This window comes from Echinops telfairi, unplaced genomic scaffold (genome assembly GCF_000313985.2).
Source record: "Echinops telfairi isolate 266 unplaced genomic scaffold, ASM31398v2 ScPeMD7_7468;HRSCAF=8506_0, whole genome shotgun sequence".
Taxonomy (NCBI): Eukaryota; Metazoa; Chordata; class Mammalia; order Afrosoricida; family Tenrecidae; genus Echinops; species Echinops telfairi.
The window spans coordinates 22,621,835-22,639,332 of NW_022111369.1; the positions used below are offsets into that span (position 1 = coordinate 22,621,835).

The 17,498-nt window shown below is 44.6% G+C and overlaps 1 protein-coding gene across 4 annotated transcripts in view; it reads right to left on the minus strand.

Annotated features, from left to right (window-relative positions):
* Nucleotides 1-17,498, minus strand: part of BMPR1B (bone morphogenetic protein receptor type 1B) — a 331,709-nt gene that overhangs the window by 53,039 nt on the left and 261,172 nt on the right. For all 4 annotated transcript variants that reach the window (XM_045284268.1, XM_004703270.2, XM_045284266.1 and 1 more), the window contains one exon: nt 12,631-12,790. In XM_045284268.1, the coding sequence (XP_045140203.1) occupies nt 12,631-12,773 (143 nt within the window). In that variant the 5' untranslated portion in view covers nt 12,774-12,790. The remainder of the gene's footprint in view (nt 1-12,630; nt 12,791-17,498) is intronic.

The following is a 17,498-nucleotide window of genomic DNA, read 5'->3' on the forward strand; positions in this document are numbered from 1 at the left end:
AAACGGGCAAATCATACTCGCTGCCCTGCAGTCGATTCTGGCTGACAGCAGCCCCGTGTGGTGCAGGGTAAAGCTGAACACCATAAGGTTTCTTGCCTGTAGCCATTCTTCCATGGTGTCATCAGGAAGGCTTGAACTGCCAGGCTTTGGATGAACCGCAGGTAGCAAAGCACTTACACTGCAAGAATCAACTTAATCGCCACAGGCACACCGAGGGAAATCATACACGATTACACCAGTTATGAGGCCAAGCTGAATCAAGGGCCTTCGGCTTCATTCTAGCCACTCCATGCTATCTCCTCCTGGGTGTAAAAGCAAGAGTTGCTATATATAAACTATTTATAAACAGACACTGTCTTCACCGGTTTATGTTGTGCTTGCCAGCAGACTTCGAATATAACTCTTAATGTACTACTACCATGTTCTAATAAATTAAATACTAAAATATATCGTTTACTTATACTTTTTTAATGCCCAATGTTCATGACAGATATGATGATGTAGTTCAAAAGGTCATGAAAAGAAACGTCTACAAATGGTATGAGCCAGGATTTGTGGACTTGTCTATTCCATATGAGTAACAGCGGCCTTCTGCCATACATTTGCCCTTGGGTTATCTTATCGACACTATTAGAATTGGTTGCTTAGTTTGCAAGCCTCAAACGTCCTCAAACCTCAAATATTCCCACTGACAAGAAGTAGAATAGTGAAGTTTAAAGACTGATAATTAATTTTTTTATTGGATGAAGAAGAAATTCATAAATATTGTTGCAGAAGAAAAACTGTTTCTGAAGAGTCCGTGCACTGGTTTCTTTCAAGCATTTTAGGCAATTTACTGAAATTGTGATGAAAATCACAATTTGCAAATACTTATGGCCATGAATAAAAGGGCAGCTACTGTGGGAAAATTCTGGTGTGTCCTCCAGAAGTTAAACACAGAATTATCACAGCAATGTCACTCCGTGATAAACAAAAAGGTTGACATCAGGTATTCAAAGAGATGTACACAGAGTTAACAGCAGTATTTGCAATCATCAAAATGTTGGAAAGAACGAACGCATCATCAGTGAATGAAGGTATCACCACAAAGTGCTCCACTGACCGCATGATTTGAGAGCCCACTGCAAGAATGCTTTTGATGCATTGACGCAACTGGCTGAAGACCATTAGTTGTGGGATGAAATCAAAGACGTCAACCATGAAGAACACAAAAGGGTATTAAAAAAACAAGGAAGAGAGAAAAGACCCAAAGCAACCAGAGTCGGAAACTTGCTCTTGCACACAGACTCAATGGAGTGATTGGAAGAAATGATGACTGGAAGAGCTAGAGCAGTTCTCAACCTTCCTAGTGGCGCGACCCTTTCATACAGTTCCCGTGTTGTGCTGACCCCCCAACCATGAAATTATTTTCCTTGCAACTTCATAACGGTAATTTTGTTCAATCCCCAAAGGGGTCGCGACCCACAGGTTGAGAACTGCTGAGTTAAAGGACCGGTTTTTAAGACAAAGTATTATAATAATCAAGCATGTAGATCTGGAGTTGGAAAATCAAAAGGGAAGAGCATTCTCGACATTTCTCAAACTAAAGAAACCGAAGGCAAAAAAATGAAGCTCTCGTGGCAATACTGAAAAGCTGAAATAATGAGCAAAATATTAAATGATGCATTCAGTACCAAAATAAGAGAGGGAATACACAAAATCACTTGATGATAGGCTACCCCAACTACATGAAAAAGAATGTGTTGCTATTAAACCACCTTAGGAGGCAGCATATGATCGAGAGTCGGTAGTGTTAAAAGAAGCAGCCCAAGCTGTACTGGGGACATTGTTGAAAAACAACTTTCTAAAAACTGACAGAATACCAAATGAGACATTCAAACAAATGCAGCTAGTATCAATAATACCATTAACATTACAAGCCAATAAAATTTTGCTCAAAGTAATTCCACATTGGTTGCAGCGATACTCTGACAGGAACCTGTCTGAAATTCAAGCTGGATTCAGAATAGAATGTTAAATGAGGGCTATAATTACCGATGGCAGACAGACCCTGGCTGAAAACAGAAAATACAAGCAAGAGATTTGCCTGTCTTTGACCAACTAGAGAAAAGCCTCTACCTTCCCGAGTCATAGCACATTGTTGACAGCATTGGAAGAACGGGAATTCTAGAATGCTTAAGCTCATGGGAACCTGTGTACAGATCAATGCACAATGCTTTTTTAACAGGACAAGGAGATACTGTGTGGTTTACAACCAGCAGAGATTATGTAAGTGTTGTAAATTTCCAGCATACTTCTTCAGTCCATATGCTGATCAACTGACCTGAGCAGCTTAACTATACAAAGAAGACTGCGGCCTCAGAATTCGAAGACTCATTCACAGCCTGCACCTGCAGATGGTGGCACAGTCTGGCTGGCTGAGCCGTGGCGAGAGCCGGAAGCACTGCCGATGAGAATGAGCCGACCGCGTTTAGGGTGGGTCACCCCTCCATCTTCCTATCTGGACGGACTTGGGACCTCATAATAAACACAAAACGTTAAAGTTGTCATGGATATCACCTGACTTGAATCCTCAGGGGAGCAGCAGTCAAGAGCTCAAATGCTCTGCACTGGGCAAATATGCTGCAAAAGGCCTCTTCAAGTGTCCACAACAAAGCTACCACTTTGAGAACTAAGGCGAGTGAGACCCAAACCATTGTATTTTCCGTGGCTTCCTATGAATCTGAACAATGGACCAAGAATAAGAAAGACCAAAGAAGAACGGATGCGTTGGCATCACGGTGCTGCTGAGGAATCCTGACTGTACTGTGGGCTGCCTAAAGAATAAACCACCCATCTGTTTTGGAAGAAGTATAGCTTGCTAAGAAGGCTGCTTGCTAAGAATAGTAAAAATTTACCTTGGGCATACTTTGGACATGCTACCAAGACAGCGCTATCCCTGGGAAAGGGCATCATGTTTGGCAAAGTAGAAGATCAGTAAGATGGAGGAGCACGGTGGCTGCAAAAACAGACTATAGCACCGCATGTGCGGATGGAGCGAGGCTGCAGGGCACTTCGTTCTGTGGCACAGAGAGGTAGAATGACTCAATGGAATTTAACATAACGCCTACAGTGAAATGCACTTAATCTTGGGCAATGAGAAAGAATAAAGTACTGATGCATGCTGCAGTGTGAATGAACCCCTGAAACATAAAGAGTAATGAAAGAAGTCAGAAACCAAAGGTCAAGTATATTCTATTCAATATCAAAAAGAGGTAACTCTATCGAGACCGAAATTGGTGTTTGCCAGGATGGTGTGTGCCACGAGGCAGAAATGCTGGAGGAGAAGTTGCGGGAGCACCTGGCGCTCCCTGCCTCAGTATCTCCCCGTGGTCTTACAGAACCCTGGCTACTACCCAGCAGGCCTTAGGCCTGTATTTTCAAAAATAAGCACTCTCTGTCCTCTGAGGAAAATGTCACCTACCAGCTAAGCATTTTGGAAGTGTCCCTCCCTTCTCCGAGGCCGAGTTTGCTGTTCTGAGAAGTAGGGGGTTAAGAAGATCATTCTGTGGTTATGAACGGGACCACCTGTGATGAGCCATGTGTGTTATACACGTACCTGCGTATAAAGTTAGATGTTTACCGAGCTAACTGTGTATATTGAGCTGGCTAGGGGAAAAGGCTACTGGAGGAGCTGGGATTGCTGACATTGATCTTCCTCTCCCCGACAAGAAGCTATGGGCGTTACCCTTCATGGACTGGGTCCTTGAACAAACCGCTTTTTCTTATTTATAAAGGGTGGATAGAGACATCATCATCCTTGATGCAGCCAAAACAGGGATCCCTGGGAGGAAGCAGATGGGTGCCAGGCCCACTCAAATACGTGGGATATTTGAGTACCGTCTATACTCGAGTATAAGCCGACCCAAATATCAGCCGACACACCTAATTTTACCACAGAAACTGCATTAAAAATGTGCTGAAAAACTCAGCTTACACATGAGTATATCTGATACTTGAGGTAATAGTTAACTTTATTGATTCAGTATATATATACATCCACTATTCTTGTAAATATTATTCACTATTTTAGGCACTTAGAACCATTCAATGAACAAAGAAAACCAGCACTCTTGTCCATCAACACTCTATTTCAGGTGAGGATTCACACAGAACATTACACATTGCAAGCAGGTAGTACATTAGATGTGACATCCTTATGCTTCCTCTAGATACAGATGCAACCAACCCCAGTCTGATGTGCAGGCCTCAGCTGAAAGAGGACGTGCACCGTGAAGTGAGCAGGAGGGCTGCTAGCTCACAGAAGGGTGAGGCCTGCAGGAAGACTGTGTCTAGGTTGAGGTTGGGCAGAACCTGGGTCTCCCATGGCTCCTTTCTCTGTGGAAGAATGAGGGAGGGGCTCACCTATAGGAGGACATCATAAAGAAATGAAATATTATCTAAATTGGCAAAGAAGAAGCAAAATTCTGTTTGCAGATGAGATGATCTCATATAGAAGACTCCAGAGACTCAATTTTTAAAAAACTGCTGTAGCAAATTGAAAAACATGGCAATGTTGAAAGCTATAAGACCACCATGCAAACATTAATTGGATTCTTGGAGCTTAGGTCTCATGGGGAGGCAAGAGGAGGTTGTAGGCTCAAGGGAGGATCTGTACACGCGCCACCCTTCCCCAAGCCCACTCCCACACCCCCAGTCTTCCTCCAGTTTCCTCTTTTCCCAATTTCTCTTTGTTCTCTCCCTAGTTTGGGGCCCAGGAGCAGGAGACTTGGAGAGAAACCTACTCTGGAATCTGCTGCCCCCAACTCTGGAACCTGCTGCCTGTGGGGGGTCCCTGCCCTTAGGGGAAATGCTATCAGTGGAAGAGGAAATCCTCCTGGCAGCCGCAGTAAAGAGATCAAAGGACACACTGTGGTGGGTCCAGCTGATGCACAAGACCTCTTGAAAGCAATGAGAAGCAAGGCTTTGACTTTGAGGACTAAGGTGCACCTGGCTCACACCGTGGTATTTCTACGGCCTCATATGCATGCAAAAATTGGACATTGAATCAAGAAGACCGGATAAGAATCAATTCATTTGAATTATGGTGCTGGCAAAGAATATTTAAAAGCCATATGGACTGCCAAAAGAACAAACAGACCTGCCTTGGAAGACGTACAGCCCAAATGCTCTTTAGAGGCATGGATGGCCAGACTTCATCTCACACACACTGGACATGTTAGGAAAGACCACTGCCCAGAGAAGGGCATCATACGAGGTAAAGCAAAGGGGCAGCAAAGAAGAGGATGACCTTCAGCACAAGGGATGGACACAGTGGCCGCATCGATGGGCTCACGCATAGAAGCACTGATGAGGATGGCCGGACTAGGCGGTGCTGCGTTCTGGGTACACAGGGTTGCCGTGAGTCAGAACCAAGGTGCTGGCACCTATCAGTACCACCCTTTCCTGGGAGGGCATCCCTTTGGTCCTAGTATTTTCCGTGCTTGTCCCATCCTTTTGGTTTAGTCTCTTGTAAAGTTTACATTTCATCTCTATAAAAATTTGTCTTAACCACTTTAAAGTGTGCAAGCTCGTAGGCCTCTATACTTGTACAAAGTAATTCAGTTACCACCACTATACACTTCCTGAACATCTTCATCACCCCCCTTCACAAAGTAGAGTTCCTTTTGAAATGTCCTCCCCATAGCCCATGGCAATCACTAATGGGTTTTCTGGGCCTATGAATTTTCCTACTCGGAGTTTTTTCAATCTAAATAGAATCATACAGTGTATGGGTTTTTGTGTCTTGCTTCTGTCACTGAGCTTAATGTTTATGAGGTCATCCATGTCGTGGTACGGGTCAGTATCTATTACATTTTAAGGCCCAATGTTTGCCCATGGGATGAAGGAGCATTCATTCATTCATTCATTCATCTGCTGAGTTCTCGCCGCTGTTTGTCCGGTGCACAGTGCTGCGGTGAGCCTCCACGTGCAGCACTTGCTTTTGTGCCTGTCTTCATGATATAGCCCGGGCGGCTAAAGGTGAAGTGGGAAGGATGATTCCACATAATTCTACACATCATTCAGAAGTGGAGAGCGAGAGGCGGGAGGGAGAAAGAGGCAGACAGGCTTTGGAAGAGGCCCGAAGAACTCCCAGATGTGAGTACGAGAGTGTCCGGAGGGGTCAGGAGTCAGCACAAGGATGGTGAGCAAGAAGGTGGGGGCAATAAGACCAAGTCTTAGAAGTCAGAGGGGCCAGGACACCATTACCAGGTGTGGTCGTGAGGAGGTGGAAGAGGGTAGGGGTGGCCTCCTCCTGGGAGGTGAGGGCAGCGCAGGGAGTAAGGAAAAAGAACTACCCACGGAAGGCACGAGTCAGGGAAGGGATCGGTGAAGGAACAGGGACAGGAGCCAAAGAAGAGGTTGACACGGCCGTGGACCAGGCGCCAACTAGGTGTTGGGTTAAGCAGGAGGTGGTGTCAGTAGAAGGCACTTTCTGTTGAGTGGCGACGAGGCTGACCAGGGTTGAGAATAAAAACGTTTCCGGGCCATCATAAACCATAGTGCTGTGCCTGAAAAAGTGAACAGCTGCTGACAGTGGCCGGAGCATGGGCGGCGAGGCGTAGGCTCTGAGCAGAAGGGAGGAGGGAGCAGGAAGGCAGGTGTGCGAGCATGTAGTGTAGGCCATGATAATAAGGTCCAGTGATAGCCCCGGAGGAAATGAGCAGAGTCAGGGGTCCCCAGGGTTAGACTGGCGGGAAGAAGGGATCAAGGCACCCCAGGCAGTGGAAGTGAGGAGACAGCAGGCCCTGAGCAGGCCTGAGTTCTAAGTGAAAAAGTGGAAGGGGCACGAAATATCCAGCTGGAAGCAGTGAGGAGGTGGGTGGGGTCCTTTACCCACATGACTACCTGCAGGATTCTAAAAGGAAAGGAAGTGAATCCAAGAACTGTGGGCTGATGCCAGTGACCTTGGAGATGGGAAGCATGGCGGGGCCAGGAGGGCTTCCATCGCCCCCCCAGCTCTGGATTGAGGAGGTGTCTATGAGCAGGGCAGTCACCCTGCACACCCTGACCTCCCTGAGCAGCCTTGAGGCCACACCTCCCTTGTGGGTGAGTGAGTCAGGCAGTGAGAACTAGGTTGGGTGGGAGCATTGTCAAGGGACCAAGAAGGGGGGACTTTTCTTCTGGGATCGTGTGACCACAGCGCAGGACACAGGCTTAGTCAGCGCCAGGGGTCCTCAGCTCAGGATGGCAATCCTAAGCATGAAAGATTGGGTTTGTTGAGACCAAGTCTTCATCGGTATTTGGACCTGTCTCCAGCAATCTAGGACCAGAACTGCTTCTCCTTGAGCCCCTCTGGGGGCCCTGAAGATCAAAGCCATATTCTGGAAACTGGGGAAGGGGCTGAATCAAGAACAATTAAGTACTAGTCAGACTCAGCACCAGACTGCTGGACTCCTAGACATGGGGAACATTCCACAGGGGCCATGGTTTTGCTTCTTCACCGCCACCCCCCACCCCCCACCCTCCAACCCCATCACCCCACACCCCAGAGCAGTTGCTATGGAGGGATTCCGGCTGCTAGTGACCCTACAGGACAAAGTAGGACTGCTTCTCAGGGTTCCTAGGGCTGGGAATCTTTATGGAAGCAGATTCACTTATTGTGCTCCCTCAGAGCAGCTGTTCTGGTTGGTGTCAAGGCCAGGTCACCACTGCCTCCCCGGGGTGCCTTTCCCACCCTCACAGTGGAGAGAATCGATCGTCCACGGACACACACACATAGAGACAACTAGGTGGGCATGAGGAGTTGACCCTCCTTTCCCGAGCCACTAGCCCAGACAATTGGGAATGACCCCATATTTGTGGACATTGTTCTCCAACGCCTGTCTTCTGGCCGCTGTGGGTGGGTTGGGATTCCCATCAACAGGAAAGGAAGAATGAGGTCAAGAGAGGTTAAGGAGCTGGGATAGAAGAGGGCTGAGGCAGGGACAGGGGTTCCAGGGCAGTATCGATTTACAGGAGGTTCTGGTCTAGCGGAGGAAAGACTGAGCTCTGCTGAGTGCCCTCCTGCCCTGGCCCAGGAGGCCTGAGCTAAACCGGACCTGGACTGGGACGCACGCTCTGTCTGGAGCAGGGCAGGCCCCAGAAGATGGTTGGCATTCTAGACAGCCAGTCCAGTGCCAAGAGCTGTCCATGTTGGCAGCAGACTAGCAGACGGGATACCGCTGTAATATAGCATTCAATTTAGGTTGGAAGCCTTGAGGTCTAGGTCACTTTGTAAGAAAGAGATCTGGGGTTTAAGCAAGGCCTCTACCGAGCTCCCCCTGCATGTAAGCACCACATGAAGGGGACGTAGCAGTCCTGGAGCTGGAGAGGGCCGCTCACGTCTGTCTCGTGAGGGTTCAAGTGTCCGGTGATGCTCCAGTGAGCACAGCTACCACTCCTCCCCGTGCTCCATCCGTGCATCCCGGAGAGGCCAGGGACCCCTCTGTCTCGTGTTCCTGTGAACTCCCAGGACCAAGCAATGTGTACCTAGCACTCAGTACATGCTGACGGCACTGACCAATGCAGAAACCTATTTTACGTTTAAGGTATTCTATTTCCAGGGAGTGCGTCAGTTCATTACACTGAATGTTAGTATGTACATATTCGAGTAACGTGAAAAACCACCAGGAAAGGCTTTTATAACAAAACTTATTATTTGCATGTTCACAGTAGTAGCTTTCATGATTGGCACAAAGTGCAAACAACCATAATATCATCAACCAATGAATGAACAAACAAAAGGTGGTCGAATGGTACGATAGACTATTATCAGTCATGAAAAGGGAATCAAGTTCTTGACACATGCGGCCTCCTGGATGAGCCTGGAAAGCATGGCTTGGGAAAAAAGGCGGGCACCAGTGGCTACCTTCTGAATGGCCCCCTGGTCAGGAATGGTAAGATTAGGCACATCCACAGAGACAGAAAGGAGCCTCGGGGCATAGTGGATCTACAGTGTGCTGCTAACAACCAGGGCAGCGGTGTGAAACCACCAGAAGCTCTGTGGGAGCAAGACGGGCTTTCTACCCTTAGAAAGAGTTTCAGGATTGAAACGATAACAGGAGAGGGTAATCGTGACCCTGTCCTATCAGGTAATCGCGACCCTGTCCTATTGGGTCACTATGAGTCGGCATCAACTCAGTGGCAGGGAGTTTTAGTGACGGAAAGCAGACGTGTGGCTGCTAAGGATTAAAGGCTGCTAAGAAGTGGTTTGGAGAGAAAATATGGGAATGACTATTGACAAGTCCACAGTTTCATTTTACGGTGGTGAAAATGTGCGGGAACTAGAGAGTATTGATAGGTGAACAACCCCATGAGTAGAGTACAAGCCAATGAACTCTTTGATTCGGAAAACTGAGTCAGATATGGTTATTAATTATATCTCAAAGAATAATAAAACAATTAAAAAGTAGAGTCATTCGTAAAAAGTCCATACATATGATTTGCTTGCCAATAATGATGGACACCTTGGAGAACTGGTGACAAGAATTAGTGCCACAGTGGAGACAGTGCTCAAGCACTAAGCAGAAGGTTGGGGGTTTGAATCCACCTACTGCGCCTAGGAAGAACCGCATGGGCTTCTTCTTCTACAAAGATTGACGGCCGTAGAACCCCTTTGGGGTAGTTCTGCTCTGTTCTGTCGAGTTGCTATGAATTAAAATCAAGTTGGTGGCAGTGGATTTGGGCATCTTGTGAAAGAGGGAAAAGACGATGTAGTTGTTAATGACCTGGAAGAAGACAAAGGTATCTTTGTGTGCATAGCTGATGAGGAGGACAAGGTGCGTTATTCTATCCTTGCACTGGAATCTCTCCCTCCCACTGGTGAGGACCAAGTCCTCACCAGTCTGGACTGACAGAATTGGCAGCTCTTATATTTTCTCTGGGCTCAGGTAGATTATCATTACCTTGAAACAAGTTGTTTAATTGAGTAAGTCTGTCGTAGGTAAGAAAAATAGCTTGCAGGGGCTTGTAAGCAGCAGGTTTATAAGCACACTGGAGTGCGGTGTCTTGGTTGGTAATGGCCCTATCTGGAGTGACCTCCCCAGTGCCTCTGCACACACGCTGGCCCTTCTCCCCCAACCCTGGGGATGCCTTTGATCTGACACATACGGTGTTCAATGCCCAAGGAAATGACTTCAGGATCTCTGTCTATGCCAACCGATCACTGTAAAATACTTGGATTGTCACCAAACACAAGAACAATGAAGAAACATGTGTAGCAAAATTAGATTCAACCAGCAGCTTGACACCAAGTTCCTTCAATCTCAGCAGAGTGCAGCACAGCTGCGGCCTACTTGTAGACCCACGAACAACAACCTCTTTTTAGTTTTGTCATTGTGATTCTGAGATATGTTTTACAGCAAAAATTTCCCAGTGCTCTTCTTGCTTTACACTTTCTCCCTAGCCACTAGTCTAAGTTCAAGACCATTATCCTGTTGCTTATTCTTTAATATTCCACTGAAAAACCTAAGCCAAATCCACTATAACTGAGTGTATTCTGACTCAAAGTCACCCTCTATGGTGTTTCCAAGGCCATTCATTTTTATGGAAGCAGGTAGCCTCGTAGCAGCTGGTGGGTTTGCACTGCGAATCTTGGAGTATTTTAGAATGATCTGAACAAGGACCAAAGGCCAAATAAAATGCCACTGAATTAGGAATCTTAGAAGCTAATAAAAATAGTGAAATTAGGGATTCTGTATCTCCTTAATTGGCTTCTGCTTGCTAATTTCCCCCATGAAATTACTTGAAAATACATTCTATTTACGATTACAAATCAGCTTCCCAGAACAAACAGCTGGGGCTGTGGAACCAGTCTACCTTGGCTGGAAACCCTACCTTGCCCAGAGTCAGAGTAGGTGTGTAATGAGGGATGTCACAACTGATGTCAGGTGGATTTTATGAAAGCAGAGAACACCAGAAACATGCTCACTTGTGCTTCATTGGCTACCCAAAGGCATTCAACTGTGTGGGTTATAATAAATTCCATATGATACTGAGAAGGATGGGGACAAACACAACACCTCATTGTGTTCACGCAGAACCTCTACCCAGAGCAAGACGCAGTTCTTCAAACAGAACAAGGGACTGATGTGTGGCTTAAAAATCGGAAAAGCTGCGTGTCAGAGTTGTATCCTTTTGTCATATTTATTCTATCTGTAAGTTGAACAAATAATTCTAAAAGCTAGAACTATGTCATGAAAACTAGGACATCAGGATTGGAGGAGGCTTATTAAAAGACTGCAATATGCAAATGACACGACCTTGAGGAAAGCAAAGCATTCCCTGAAGGAGGTCAATGACTACAGTCTTCCGTATGGATCATACCTCAACAGGAAGAAAACAAAAATCCTCACACCTGGGACAATAAGCCAAATCATGCTAAGAAATGATGACAGTTCCCTAGGATTTCATTTTACTTGGATCTACAATCCACTCCCATGGAAACAGCAGTGAAGAAATCAAATGATGTATTTGCATGGGTCAAAGCTGCTGCAGAAAACCTTTAAAGTGCCCAAGAAAGGGAATTCATGGATAAAAAAAGGACAGGCAAAAATGGGTGCATTTGAATTATGGTGCTGGTGAAGAATAATCAACCTACATTCTAACATCCACTGGATTTCAAGAACAAATAATCTATCTTAGAAGATCAAATCCACCACCCTCAAGTCTATTATGATGCATAGCAACCTTATACAAGTTCTCTAAGACTGTAAATCTTTACAGGAACAAATAGCCTCTTCTTTCTTAGGTAATGCCTGGAGGGTTTGAATCGCCAACATCTTGCTTAGTAGTTCAATGTTGACTCATAGAAGATGTGCAGCCCAAATTCTTCTTAGAAGCAAGGATAGTGGAACTTGGTCTACATACATGTTATGAGAAGGGACCAGTCCCGAAAGAAGGATATCATGTTCGGTAAAGTCACAGGTCATCAGGAAAGCAGAAAGACAAACCTCTGGTTTATCCGAGTGGCTGTTAACAAGGGCGCACACACCACCCGGGAGGGCTTCCTTCTGCTATACTTAGGGTGACAATGAGTAGATGGAACAAAACGCAAGGAGGAAAGAGGCAAATAGCCCACTTTCACGTGTTAGAAGGCAGAACTACAGAAGCATAAGTAACATAATTAACATACGCATAATTACCTAATGAAGAGTTTATTCTCTAGTACTATGGCAAAGCCATTCTAACATACGCGCTCTCTCAGAGTGAGTTTAAGAATAATTCTAACATGTTAACGATAACTTTCCAAAATAATAACACCATCAGTAGAACTGGTTAAAACAAAGGAAGTCAGACATACATGCCACTCCCTGCTGAAGAACAAGTTTGGGAACTAGGCCTTTTCAAAGAAAATAATTCGTTTTTGCTCCCTGACAAGGAGCAGACAAATTGCGCTATGTTGTTGGAGGAAGGAGAAAAAAAGAGTCCCAGATCATCCCTCCAGGGCAAAACCCATTTAATAGTCCTTTGAATACAGGCACCGCTCTGGGACGTAATGGAGTTAGGAACTATTTACCACTGTGTGCTCTTGGAAACGTCAGCCCACAGTGGAAAAGCGAGTGACAGAGGCCTGGGAGGGCTGGGCTTAAATCACTCAATATCACCAACCTGCAGATATTGTTGACTGAGTCTTCTGGGCAGTGGTGGTGGCACTTACAACGCAAGATCTTTGGACGCAGGGTGGGAGCTGTGCTCTCTCCATCCTCTTTCCTGGTGCCCACACTTAATTTTCCTGAACTTCGCAAAAGCATGTTATCAAAGAAGTGTGCTGTAAAGGCAAGAGAGAGAGAAAGTTTAAGCATGTGTGGCACAACCTGACAACAGTCCTGTGTCCAAAGTACAATATGAGATAAAAGTTTAAAACAAAGTCTTCTTTTGTGCCATTTAAACATCTAAACAGAAAATATTTAGTTTGGTGTCTCTGCTTGGAAATAAATCCCTGAAATCTTTTCATAATTGTGTACACACCCAATTGCTTTAGAAATAACACAGATGCCGGTGAGATAGAGGAGAAAGGCCACATCAGGATTCCTGGGCTGTAATCTTTACAGGCGCAGATTACCCTGTCTTTTCTCCAGTGAAGCGACGGGTGAATTCCAAGTTCTGACTTTTCAGTGAACATCTGAGGGTTTCACCACTACATCATCAATAACCCAATCCCAACCAAGGTCACTGCCATGGGGTCCATTCCAACTCACAGCAACCTTCGAGGACCCAGCCCAATAGCCCCTGTGGGTTGCAGAGGCGGTTACATCCTGATGGAGGAGGAAGCCTCCTCTTTCTCCTGTGGAGCAGCTCCTGGTATCAAACTGTAGACCTCCGCGAGCCCGTGTAGAACTCACCAGGTCCCCCAGGGTTCCTCTGATCATGCGAGCTGTTGTTATGTGCCACCGGGGCAGTTCTGACCTGCACACACTAGAAGGAAACACTGCCTAGTCCTGGGCCATCCTCACATTTGCTCCTGTGCTTGAGCCCCTTGTGAGTGCCAATGAGCCGATCCATCTCAAGGACCTTCTTGTTTTCGTGCTGCCCCTCTACTTTAGCAAACACGATGCCCTTCTCCCGGCCAGCTCTCTCCTGACAACAGGTCCTGAGGACATGAGATGAAGCCCCGTCATCCCTGCCTCCAAGGAGCACTCTGGCCTTACTTCTTCCAGTACGGGTTGGTTTGTCCTTTTAGCAGCCCATGATACTTTCAATATTCTCCTCCAGCACCACCCTTCAAATGCATCGATTCTTCTTCAGTCTTTATTATTCATTGTCCAGCTTTCACATGCATAAAAGGCAGCTGAAAATACCATCGCTTGGGTCAGATGCACCTTAGTCCTTAAAGTAACATCCTCGCTTTTCAATACTCGAAAGAGGTCATATGCAGAACATTCACCTAAGTCAGCGGTTCTCAACCTGTAGGCTGTGACCCCTTTGGGGGTCAAATGACCCTTTCACAGGGCTCGCCCGAGTAACAGTGGCAAAATTACAGTTCTGAAGTAGCAATGAAAATAATTTTATGGTTGGGGGGGGGGGTCAGCACAACATGAGGAACTCTATTAAAGGGTTGCAGCATTAGGAAGGTTGAGAACCACTGACCAAAAAAATGAGTCTTTTGATCTCTTGACTACTGCTTCCATGAGCATCAATTGTGGATCCAAAGATAAAAATCTTTGACAACTTCAAACTTTTCTCCACTTATCAGATGTTGCCTATTGGCCGAGTTGTGAAGTTTGGATCTTCTTTACATTGAATTGTAATTCATACTGAAAGATGATCTTCAGCAAGTGCTTCGAGTCCTCCTGGCTTTCAACAAGCACGTTTGTGGCACCTGCATATTTCAGGTTGTGAAGAAGCCTGCCTCCAATCCTGATACCACATTCTTCTTCATAGAATCCAGCTTCTCTGATTATTTGCTTAGCATACATATTTAATAAGTACGGTAAGAGGATAGAACCCTGACACACACTTTTCATGATTATAAACCATGCAGTACTTCTGTGTTCTATTCAAACATCCATTCATCCATGTACAAGTTCTCATGAGCACAATGAAGTGTTCTTGAATTCCCATACTTTGTTATGATCCACATTGTCCAATGCATTGGCAGAGTCAATAAAACACAAGTAAACCTCTTTCTGGTATTCTCTAATTTGAGCCATGAGTCACCTGACATCACCAATGATGTCCCTTGTTCCACATCCTCTTCTGAATCCAGCTTGAACCTCTGTCAGCTCCTTGTCAGTGTACTCTGCAACTCTTGTTGGATGATCATCAGCCAAATTTTCCTTGCATGTGATATCAATGACACTGTTCTATAATTTGAGCTTTCAGTTGAGTCCCCTTTCTTTGGAATGGGTACAAGTATGGATTGCTTCCAGTCATCTGGAAGTCATCTGTTTTCCAATGCAGCTTGAACTTCTTCCTTTAGCACCAGTGGTTCTTGCTCACATGCTACCTCCTGAAATGGTGGAATGTCACTGCCCTTTTTGGTACAGTGATTCTAATTTTTCCATCTTCTTTTGATGCTTCATGCATCATTGTGTTAGTCTGGGTAGACTAGAGAAACCAATTCACAGACACTCATGTGTACACAAAAGAGCTTAATATATAAGAGCAATTGAATATTGAGAAAACATCACAACCTAGGCCAGATCAAGTCCTTAAGTCCAATATTAGCCCATATGTCTGATACCAATCTATAACATCCTCTTCAGACTCATGAAACACAGGCAAAGACGCTGGATGCAGGAAGATCACAGGCCAGTGGGTGGGAAGTCTTGTGGATCCAGTGGCGTTGTAAGCATCTCAGCACTGGCAGGGGTCTCCACGTGGCTTTTCCGGCTCTAGAGGTCTGGCTCCATCAGTCTCTCTTCATGTGTCTTCTCTGCAGTGATGTCTCACAGGGAGTGAGCTGAGAGAACGTGTCTCCTGCCTCCAAGGAGGAATATAGGAGTTACCAGAATCCTCAGAAGCCCATGCCCACACATTGGCTATATCCTGAGTGACAGGCTAGACTCCACCTCTACACTCTTAATCCTCAAATTGACATCAGATTATGTAACTACCACAATCATTCAATATTTTGCCTACAGAATCTTTCAATATTTCAACTCAGGGCTTGAATTTTTTCTTGAGTTCTTTCAGTTTAAGATATTCAGAGTGTATCTTCCCTCTTGTTTTTTTCTTTTGTTTGTTTGCTGTGAACAGTATATTAAGAACTTATTCACATTAGTCCGTAGTATATTGTTTTCATAACCCAAACAAAACAAAACCCCCTCACTGCCAGTGAGTTGATTCTGACACATAGTAACCCCGAGAAACAGATGGTGGTTTCAAACCACTGATGTTATGGTTCATAGCCCCAAGAGAAACAACTCCACCACCCGGGCTCCTCTAGTGTATCATGATAATTTAGCAATTTACATAAGCTGTGAATCTAACTTTCTCAAACAATACCTTGTAAGCTTATTCTAAAGAAAAGTTATCCAGTGCATGTGCACATGAAGTACTTTGGGTGTTTATTATAAGCAGAATCCTAGGTTCCTTCTGGGAAGCCATGCTAGCCTAGTGGTTATGTGTTGAGCTGCTAGCCACAGGGTCAGTAGTTCAATACCACAGCCATGCCTTGGGAGAAAGATGGGGCTTTTTACTCCTATAAACATTTACCATCTCAGAAACTCACAGGGGCAGTTCTATCCTACTATAATAGAGGAGAGAGAGAGGGGACCCTTCCAGTGATGCTGGTTAGATGATGGGTAGACTCCACTTTCAGAGACAGTAAATTCTGAAAATGGTAATTTACTTGTTCCAACCACACAATTAGTCTCAAAGGGTACATATGATTTCTATATTGTAGGATGTTTTTTCATCCTTAGATTCCCAAATAAACTGAAATAAATGTACAGTTCATGTCAGTACCTTGACCTTAATGCCATTTGGTATAAGTTTGCACAAATAAGGGTGTAACACTGCTTTTTATCCAGTTGCAGTATGTGCAAGTAAGACTATCCATCACCACACAGTGGTGCTTCCTGCCCTTTCAACCTGGCTCTCAATCCTAATAACTTTAGATCTGAATTACCACAAGAGAAAAAATAGGTGGAAGGTTATTTCAAACTTTATACCGTGCTTCAATCTAAATCATACCCTTTTCTTATAGATTTATAAAGCAAAAAAAATAAAACTATTTTCAAAGAAGCTTCAAAAAAAGTTGTTCTAGCTTTTAATATTTTCTGTTTTCTTTCCAACTGGATTTTTTCTCTATTTTATTTTGCTGTTGTTGTTAACTTTTAAACTGTTTTGTATGTTTTTGGTGTATGCAATCGAGAATGGGCGAGTCCCTAGAGACAGTGAGTAGATGTATGGTTCCTCAGGGAGATGGCAAGGGAAGTTGGGGGAAAATGGGGAGCTTATAACAAGGAGTACAGAAAAAAAATGCCCTAAAAATGACTGGAGTACTGATTGCACAACCTTTCTTTGTATAACTGCACTATTGAGTTGTATGATATTTGGATTATGTTCAATAAGACTGTTTATAAATAAAAAGTGTATGCAAAAGTGGAATTAAGAGAAAATGGAATTTTCCCACAAACTTTTTGTGGGAACTTCTTTCTATTCATATGATTATCTAGCAAATATGCATTGAGTGTTGGCTGTATCCCAACTACAGCTTGGGTAAGTGGATGAACTATATACGTAATTTACCAACAGGGCAGAAAAGTGCCTAAAGATAAAGTTTATACTGACTGATTTAATTAGAAGAGGAAATCTTCTACTGTCATATGAAATATCATTTATTTAGACACATCTAAGAAAGGTTTAGCAATTTTCTTGCATTTTAAATTAATAGAAATTGAAGAATAGTATACAATTTAGCTAGAATATGTTCTTTGTAATATTGCTTATAATAATCAATGTTTGTAAGAGTGGATAGTGATAGCTCCAAAGGAATTCCTTTGTAATAATTAGGAATGCTAATATGGGTG